Raw genomic sequence first — 9,861 nt, 5'->3', positions numbered from 1 at the left:
CATTTCGACAGCTTTGCATACAATCTCTCTTTTCTCAAAATTCTCAACACAGTTCTCAAATGCTCAGCATGATCAATCATATTCTTTGAATATATCAGAATATCATCAATAAATATAATCACGAAATCATCAAGATACTTCTGAAATACACGGTTCATCAAACCCATAAATACAGCTGGAGCATTCGTCAAACCAAACGGCATGACAATAAACTCATAATGTCCATACCTGGTTCTGAACGCTGTCTTCGAGATATCAGAATCTCTGACTCTCAGCTGATGATATCCAGATCTCATATCGATCTTGGAATATACAGAAGAACCCTGCAACTGATCAAATAAATCATCAATACGAGGCAAAGGGTATTTGTTCTTTACCGTAGCCTTGTTCAGTTGCCGGTAGTCAATGCAAAGTCTCATTGAACCATCCTTCTTTCTCACAAACAGTACTGGAGCACCCCAAGGAGAAACACTCAATCTGATGTAACCCTTGGCCAGTAAATCCTCTAACTGTTCTTTCAAATCTTTCAACTCAATCAGTGCCATTCTGTACAGAGCCCTCGAAATCGGAACTGTACCTGGCATCAACTCAATGCTGAAGTCTATCTCTCGTATCGGAGGCAAACTCGGAATCTCATCTGGGAAGACATCAGCAAACTCACATACCACTGGCAAATCGGCCAATGATGGGCTCGATTTCAGTAGGTCAACTGAATACACAAGAAAACCCTCTGCTCCTTTCTGTAATAATCGTGTCATAGACATAGCAGATATCAAAGGAATTCTAGATCTAGAACCCTTACCGTAAAATTTCCATTCATCAGCCATCTCAGGTCTGAATCTCACAATCTTATTGAAACAATCAACGGTAGCTCTGTACTTGGTCAGCATATCAATACCGATAATATAGTCAAAATCAGACAATCCAAGTACAATGCAATCTAACTCAATCTCATGACCGTCATACTGTAGTACACATTGTTTTATAGAATTCACTGATATCAAACATGTCCCCCAAAGGAGAAGAGACAGACACTACAGCAGATAAAGACTCAACAGGCAATGCATGACTCAATGCAAATCGTTCAGATATAAATGTTTGAGAAGCACCCGTATCTATCAATACATAAGCAGGGTAACCACATAAAGAACAGTTACGTGCAACAACATCATCTGGTGCTTCCTGTGCCTGTTCCTCTGTCAAAGCAAATGCTCTGGCCTGCTGTCTAGGAGGCTGGTAACTGTCTGGCTTCCTCCTGGCCTCTGCTGTGACGGAGTAGTAATCGGTGGTGGCTGGAAAGAATGAACAGATGATGATCGTCTATCAGTCTGAGCCACTGATCCAGCTGATTCTGCTCCCTGGGATCCCTGGGAACCTTTCTGTGGACATACTCTGGAAAAGTGTCCCTGCTGTCTGCAGATACGGCAACTACCAATCACTCCCTGGCATTGCTCGGTCGGATGTCTCCATCCGCAAGTTCTGCAATAAGCACTGGTATAACTCTGGCTCTGTCGGGAACCACTGGAGCTAGAAGAACTGCTGCCAGACTTCTTAAATTGTTTTCCTCTGGCTTTCAAATAATCTTTCTTTCCACCACTGTTGCTGCCACTCTCAAATCTGGGAGGGGGTTGCTGTGGTCTCGGTGCTGGAAGAACATACGAAGCTCCTTTCTGTCTCATCAGACCAGCTTCAGCTCCTTTGACTCTATTCAGGGCATCAGCAAAGTTTTTCAGTCGCCCGATGTTAACCAATGTAGAGATCTCAGGATTCAACCCATTGATGAACTGATCAGCAACAGCTTCGTCATTCTCGGCAACGTGTGGAGCAAATCGCAACAAGGTAGAGAACTTGGCCACATATTCTTCTATATTCAACTGACCCTGTCTCAAATTTGCAAACTATACACCCTTGTCTTTCCTGTACGACACTGGGAAAAATCTTTGATAGAACTCAGTTTTAAAGACATTCCAAGTGATATTCGTAGCTCGATGCTCCAATGCTCTCTTTGTCGTGATCCACCAGTTCTTTGCAACGTCATGCAACTGGTGCCCAATCAATCAGACTCGGCGCTCATCTGTGTAATCCAAGGAATCAAACAGCATCTCAATATCATCTAACCAACACTCACAGTCAACAGAAGTCTCTGTTCCTTTCAGGGTTGGCGGTTTAAACGACTGAAACCTCTTCAGTAACGTTTCCATCGGTGTTGCTGTGACATCCATCGGATTAGCTGAGGTACTGCCCTGTTCTGGGATTCTTCGAGGAGGCATATCTGATTATCAAAATGATTAGTAACCAAATAAAACAAATTTGTTTCAGTCCTCCTCTGTTCATCTTACTGCTGATCAAGAATCGGTTCTGATTCATTCTCAATAGCACATGTTTCCAATCAAATCAGATAATCAGGTAAACATGCAGTTCAAAGCAGTAACACATGCTAGCAATCACAAGCAAGGAAGAAAACTCATTCGACCCTGCTCACTATCTTCTATCTCAGTCTAAAGTAACCTACTGCTCTGATACCACCTACTGTGGGGACCCGAACCTAATTCATTTTATTAATCATTATTAGGATCATTTAATTAATCTGTGTCTAAATTTTTTTTTTAAAATACATAAATGCGGATCATAATGAACTCAGTCTGATATACATATCGATAATAAAGTACAAGTCATGTACAACATAGGTTTATCTCAAACTAAACTTCAACCACTACATCAAGTACTGAAAATCAATCTACTCTAAGTCCGGATCTCCACGCTAATCTTGAATCTCTCATCCTCTTCGTGACCCTGATCATGTCCCACCTGTTGTCATGCACACATAAAAACACAACAACAGCCGGATAACTCCGGTGAGAATATAATCCCAGTATAAATAATGTGTACATGCAATCATATAACAATATAAAAGCATAAAACAGATATCAATAGCATGTATCAAATCTGAAAAACATGAATCGATATAAAGCTGTAAATAAACTCTGGACTCGTCATCTCAGACTCGACTCATCTCTAATCTAGGGATCCCGGTTCCTGGATATTGCCATATACCAAATCTCCGCAATAGAAGCCGATCCACTCCTACGCAACATCGATATAAATTAAACATCCATTGTCTTGGCATATCCGCCAATAACTAGGCATATCCGCCCATGACTCAATACCCGCTTTGCTATAACTCAATAGACTAAGCATATCAATCTCATAAATTGCAAATATCAATGCAATAAATAAAGTATGTGGTTTTTGGGAAACTCCAGTCGAATCTGACTCGAGTCGATCTCCCGGTTAACATTGATTTGTACCTTTCTTCCTGTCAATCCGACGAAGTCAAAGTCTTGAATTCGAAGCCTGTCAATACTCAATCTGGCAATGACAATATCGAGGAGTATAATATCAATACACCACTCAAATCAATACTGGATATAATCATAACTCAATCAAATTCTGTTTCAACGGCATAACCGCACAATCTCAATATACCCAGCAATACAGATATCAATAAATACCAATCTCAACTCATAATCGATAACAAACTCAATCTGATATCAAATCTGTATAATCTCAATCAAATCAATTCTGAAAATGATAACAATTCCATACAATATCCGTTCTTCAATCTGGTTTCGATTATACGATAATAATAATCTCAAGAACAGATAATATCAGTCATATCAGGATTTCTTCCATATCATATTTTCAAATCATAACAAAACATAATAAAACTTACGTCCAGTTGAAGTCTTTGTCGATAGAAATACGGTACTGAAGTCGGATTAAAAATCAGACGGACGGATCTTGCAAAAATCGCAATTCTACAATTCAAGGAACTTTGCTCTTTTCCCCTGGAATTTCCGTTCTTTCTTGCTGCTAGTTGAAGGAATGAAAGGAATATACATATATATTGCATGTCCAAAGAAACGTGGCTTAATCTTCAAGTTGCACGTCTCGTGCATATGCGCGACTTCCGCCGGCGCATATGCGCGAGACACTATGTCTCGGCGCGTCTCTTCACGGCATCTCGCGCATATGCGCGCCCTCGCCCGGCGCATATGCGCGAGGTTCTCTGCCATACTCGCGCATATGCATGGGTCCTGTCGCACATATGCGCGAGGTTCTCTGCCTACCTCGCGCATATGCGCCCGGCTGGGTCGCGCATATGCGCGAGGGCTCCTCCTCGCACATACTTCCAATCTTCTTTCCGGCTTTCCCGGTCCGATCCGATCCGTTCCGTCTAAAATCACATCAATTATCAATAAATCATTTCAGATGATAATAACCAAATTCTCGGGCATTACAACTCACACGCACCCTGGAAAACTTTTCAGGAGGTCACTCATCCCAAAATTGCTCCAAGTCAAGCACGCTTAACTTTGGAGTTCTTATGTGATGAGCTGCCGAAAAGAAGATGTGAGGCCCAAGCCCTTGAGCCCAATTATAACATCGGCCCAACTTTATCCTAGGTTTATAAAACTTATAACCCTCCACCTTTCTCATTCTACACTACGTTAAAAAATTAATTCTCTCAAAACACTCTCTCCCTCTCTACAAAAACATGAAAAGGCTCCATCTGGGGGGATTCAAGTTCTCTTAGAGTCAACCTTAATTTCAATACTAGCAAAAGATTGTAAGTGGAACGTGTATTTTCTTGATACGTTATAATATTTATCTTCATGATATTTTAAGTTTAAGCATATTATGTATTACATGACGATTGTTTTCAATAAATGATTTTGGTGGTGTCTTGATCTTGTTTGTGACTTTGTCTAGTAGGGTAAAACTAGATATTATGATCCAATCTGGGGAGTTAAGCCAGATAAATATTATCATGCCTGGGGAGTTAAGCCAGATATTTGACGTTTATTGTTTTATGTTTTAGATCTACTCGTGGATAAATTTTAAATATATGATCTAGTGATAAGTAAAATATTATAATGTTTTTTTAAAAACTTGAAGATATGCTCCATCCAATTACTGAGTGACGATCATATCACTCACCTCTTACATTTCATTTCAGATGAGAATGAGGTAGAAGAGCAAGAATGGGCTGAATTTTGAGGATGGTAATTTGGCCAGAAAATTTATAATTCTTTTGCAGTGTGGACATTTAATTGAATAAGTTGAATATTTGATTTGTTCTTTTTTTTTTTTTTGTCATTGGTTTGTAAGACAATGAAATTGTTGAATTAATTTATTTTAGAATAGAAATATTGTTAAAGTGTAGTGTTCTTGGTCTATTTAATCATTGTGTTTCAAGAACATTGCCGATGTTCATGTCATGCATCCCGGGGCCTAAAATGTCATGTCCCGGGATGCATGGCATGAACATCGGCAATGTTCTTGCAATAATTAAATAGACCAAGAACACTAAGCATTAACAACATTTCTATTCTAAAATAAAATTATTCAACAATTTCATTGTCTTACAAACCGATGACAAATAAAAAGAACAAATCCAATGTTCAACTTATTCAATTAAATGTCAACACTGCAAAAGAATTATAAATTTTCTAGATAATGCCAAGGTTATAATTAAGACTAAACAAAAAAAAAAAGATAAGAGATTATTATCCTAACTTCCAAAGATATCTACCCGGTGCCACGAGTACATTTCTCCTGCTTATGTTCTCAACTGAATTCGGAACAATAAGGGGACACGTCTGACTCCCTTAATTCCAATTATATTAACCACCGAATCCTAGGCTCGGTTATCCTATCTCCATCTATTCAAATTTTGAATATTCTTATCATTACTAGTTACAATCTTAAATTAATAAAATTTAATCTCGATCTTACTTCGAATCACTGAATAAAAATTCAATCTTCTTAAGATAAAATTTAATTTCCCATCAAGATCATGAACCTTGAGCTCGCCCATCCCTAGCCCAAATAGAGGGCATGGCCATCAAGGACCCAGGTATTCTCCTATAAATATCATGTTTGAGTGTTCAGTTGATGGATTCAATGTATTGTTTTCAGCAGCACCCTTAGCTGCTCTTCACTATATCCTCAGTCTCTGACTTGAGCGTCGGAGGGACTACTCCGGGACACCCTACTGGCCCCCTTCTAACGGTCTTATTCGTGATTTCAGGCTCAGGATAATTTTGAAACCTGCGTCTGGACTAGTGACATTTGCTGGAATCGGACCCTAAATTTCTCATTAGTATCAGTAAGCATAGCATGGATATCTATATTTTTTTTGAGTTAGAGATCGTCGAGGTTTATTATAATCGGGTTTTGGATCCAAGACAAACTTAAGATCTTGACATAAGATTAACTACGAGTTATCGACCCAAAAGTAGATATATATTCCAAGGCTCATAAAACCGTGAAATGATGAGATCAACCGCCATGTTTTCCTCCGTGTATATGAATATAAGAGATGTAAATCAGATGAGGATGAGAATAATAAATGAATCTTTGAGATGGTATGATTATGAATCAACTCCCGACTGGATTTGTGATTTTGCAAGTAATGCATTTTTATGATACATAATATATATAACTAATTTTGTTATTATTAATCTAACATTTAAAAATCAATGTATATTGGTACTGAAAACCTAATAATTTATGATCAGAAAACAAAAAAACAAACGCAATTCTAAGGGTGTGGCATTGTAAATAATTAAAATTTTCTCCTATTGTGAGAATATATATAAACGAATATTGACCAAATACCGTTTCGGCAGAAATTATTGTCCTCTTGAAATTAATTTCCCCCTACAGTTATCTGAATTAAAGCATATTTACGGAAAAGTAATATACTAGAGAAATGAAATAAGATTTTCGATCTCATCACATCATGAAACATAGGCAAATTAATTTTCTCTGGTCATCTAGCTTTTTTGGGGGTGAAGTTGCATCTAATTTTCAATTTTAACGCTTATTAATTTCTTAAAAGTTGTTTATATAAACCTGAATAATCTTTCTCTTTAGCTAATTTCTGGGATGAGGTTAAACCCAAATCTCAATTTAATTTTAACACTGACGTAAAAATAATTATTCCCGTGAGTTTCATATTCTCATGACAATGGATATTCACATAAAGTAGTAGCATAATGATAATAATCAATGTTCTTGTTTCACAAATACACAGTGGGAGATTTACAAATTCAATTATTGTTGTAGTGAAATTGTAGCCTTTTGATGTGAATATCTTATAATGTTGAGACGTGTGAATAATCATCTCAGGTGGATTAATCCGTCTTCTCTTTTGAAACTACTTCCGTGGAATTCAATGGAAACGATGACCTTTTGGAGAAATAAAAATGAATAGTATTTCTTTAAAAAGAAGAAAGAAAGAATCAATTAATCGATTATACAATAATCTTCCGATCACATTTCATCTAGCATCAAACCAAGGTGGAACACTGAGAAGTTGAAGGATCGTATATCGCCGGAAGAAGGTATTTCCGGCCACTCGCACCATGAGCGTTGTAGCTACCACCGGTGGTCGGATCCAAAAGCAAGTCTCCGGCGTAGCCTGGGTAGGCCCCTTTTCCATACACACCGGGGCAAGCCGAAGCAGCTTCCAATGGAGCAGTAGCCGGGCCTTGATAAAACCCGTTCCCGAAAGGGTTCGTGGCAGTTCCGGCCAAAAGCCCGGATAGAACAGTCACCACTCCGTCCATGCCTACATCGTTATTGGGGGAACCCAATGGCGGGTTTTGCGGGCCGTAAATGGGCTGATGGAAGGGCCAAGCACAGCAACCGGGGCACTGTATCTCTGAATTGCCCACCCAAATGTAGGCAAATTTCTGATTCTTCCCCTTCACGATGGAGCTCTTGGATCCGTGGGTTCCGCACCTGTTTACGCAGAACCCAGCTACGGTCACATCGGAAGCCGTTAACACGACGTTAACGGCGTTCTTCTGCTCGCCCTTGGAAGCCAGCTGCACGATCTGTTCCTCCTTGAGAGATTTCCCAAGGGAGTATTTGTCATCGAGGATTTGCTTGCCCAAACGGAGAGACAGGGAGGATGGGTTTTTGGAATTGGCAAGGTGGTAGTATTTATCTATGCCATTCCACCACGTGGCCACCGACGGGTTGCTTGAGGTGGCGCCGGAATCTGACAAGGAGGCGATGAAATCGGATACAATAGCCCTTTGGGATGGCTTGAAGTTCCCGTACCATATCAGATTGACGGAGATGGTGCCTTGCAGGAGAGCACCATTGTGATAACGAAGAAGCTGGTTCTGCCGATCTTGCACTGAAGTGCTCGAAAGAATTCTTGCAGCAAAACACAGATTGAACACAGAAAACAGGGCCAAAATTAGAAGATTAACATTGAAGAAACGGTGAGATCCCATTTATTTTACTGAAAAAGACAGAATCAGAGTAGCTCGAGGTGATTGAAATTGGAGATGGATGAATGACGATGAAGCAACAACGGTGGGATGGAGTATTTATGTTGGTCTGTGGAAGGAAACTGCCCAGAAAGGAAGCATACGCGGTTTTAGGAGTGTAATGTAATAACGCCTAAATGCGTTAGGTTGTGGTTCAGCTGTCTTCGGATCTGCTTTAGTATCCATAAAATTGCGTAATATTCATGATGGAATGCCACTTCCAATCCAATTAATATAACACAAAACTCTTGTGATTTTCAAGACCAGACCCGACTCAATTTATAAAATTATTATTTTTTATGTCAAATATATTACTTTTATTTTATGTATGAACCAATCGACTCGTGTTCATGAGACCGTTGTAAAACATATATACTCTTGAATATAATTCATGCTCTTAATATAATTCTTATATGCACATTTATAATAATTTTAAAATTAAATAAAATAAATAATATGGAATAATAACATTTAGAGAGAGAAAAATTTAAAGTTTCTTGGACTTCTTCGTATATGTTAATTTCTAGTTGCTCACATTGGATTGTGTGTGCTTAACATGTTTTCCCATTTTATTGTTGAGGCACCATTTTCTCACAGGCCAAAATGCAGCGGAAGTAAAAAATTTTGTTTCGACATTCAAAACTATCTTTGTGTGTCTTATGTTTATAAATAAATCATTCATAAAGTGTTTACATTTTTATATTTGTGTGTAAAACGCTGGCTCCAAACTATTTGGGATTTTAAGTGGAGATAGTCATTCTTGTAAATCTCTACAAACAGATCTTACTCCTGTTGATCGTCAAAACTGGTCCACGTTCATAGATGGTTTTCCTTGTTTGGATTGCACTAGTAATCGCAAACAATTTTTTCGTTGAGATTAGATCGTCCAAATTTTCAAAATCCAGAGTCGGTACGGGAAGCGCAGGGCATGACCGTGGAAGAAAATGATTGGCCTAAATTTTTCACCAAATTTTTCAGTGGCCGAAAACCTTTTATAATTGTGTGCAAAAATTCTCTTATTTATTATGCCTCTTATGGTATATTTATATAATGTAGTTCCTGATCACATCAGGATTCTCTCTCCCACAATAATTCATAATCCTTGTTCCACCTTAACTCTATTATTTCATTATAATAAAATTATCATAATATTATTATTATTATTATTATTATTATTATTATGTATTTATCAATTTTTGATAATACATGATATATTAATAATATATATACATACCTTTATATCTCTATATGAAATGTATATATAAATATTAATATATTTATACAGGAACTTTTAATACGTGCATAAACATATTAATTAAATAAAATAATCATTATTTAATTCATATAATCAACTCAGTAGTGATCATTACTAGTACCATCATTTAATCAATATATTCTAGATTCACAAAATAAATGATTTCGAACTCATTATAACTCTGATCGACGATCCAGCTGCGTCGATGTATCAAGCATACAAGTTGTGACGTTCAGAAAATTTGAAGGTCCACAT

General features: G+C 37.9%; 1 protein-coding gene across 1 annotated transcript; it reads right to left on the bottom strand.

Annotated features, from left to right (window-relative positions):
• Positions 1–7,258: 7,258 nt before the first annotated feature.
• On the bottom strand, positions 7,259–8,398 carry LOC142547418 (protein PHOSPHATE-INDUCED 1-like). The gene has a single exon (XM_075655713.1). The coding sequence runs from the start codon at positions 8,313–8,315 to the stop codon at positions 7,359–7,361; it is 957 nt and encodes a 318-aa protein (XP_075511828.1). The 5' UTR covers positions 8,316–8,398; the 3' UTR covers positions 7,259–7,358.
• Between the last annotated feature and the right edge of the window lie 1,463 nt (positions 8,399–9,861).

This window comes from Primulina tabacum, chromosome 5, assembly GCF_025594145.1.
Source record: "Primulina tabacum isolate GXHZ01 chromosome 5, ASM2559414v2, whole genome shotgun sequence".
Taxonomy (NCBI): domain Eukaryota; kingdom Viridiplantae; phylum Streptophyta; class Magnoliopsida; order Lamiales; family Gesneriaceae; genus Primulina; species Primulina tabacum.
Note: the sequence above shows the minus strand (reverse complement) of the source record. Positions and strands in the feature narration are given on the sequence as shown.

Excerpts from the sequence above, each read along its gene's own strand:
- LOC142547418 (XM_075655713.1), bottom strand. The coding sequence starts at position 8,315 with ATGGGATCTCACCGTTTCTTCAATGTTAATCTTCTAATTTTGGCCCTG.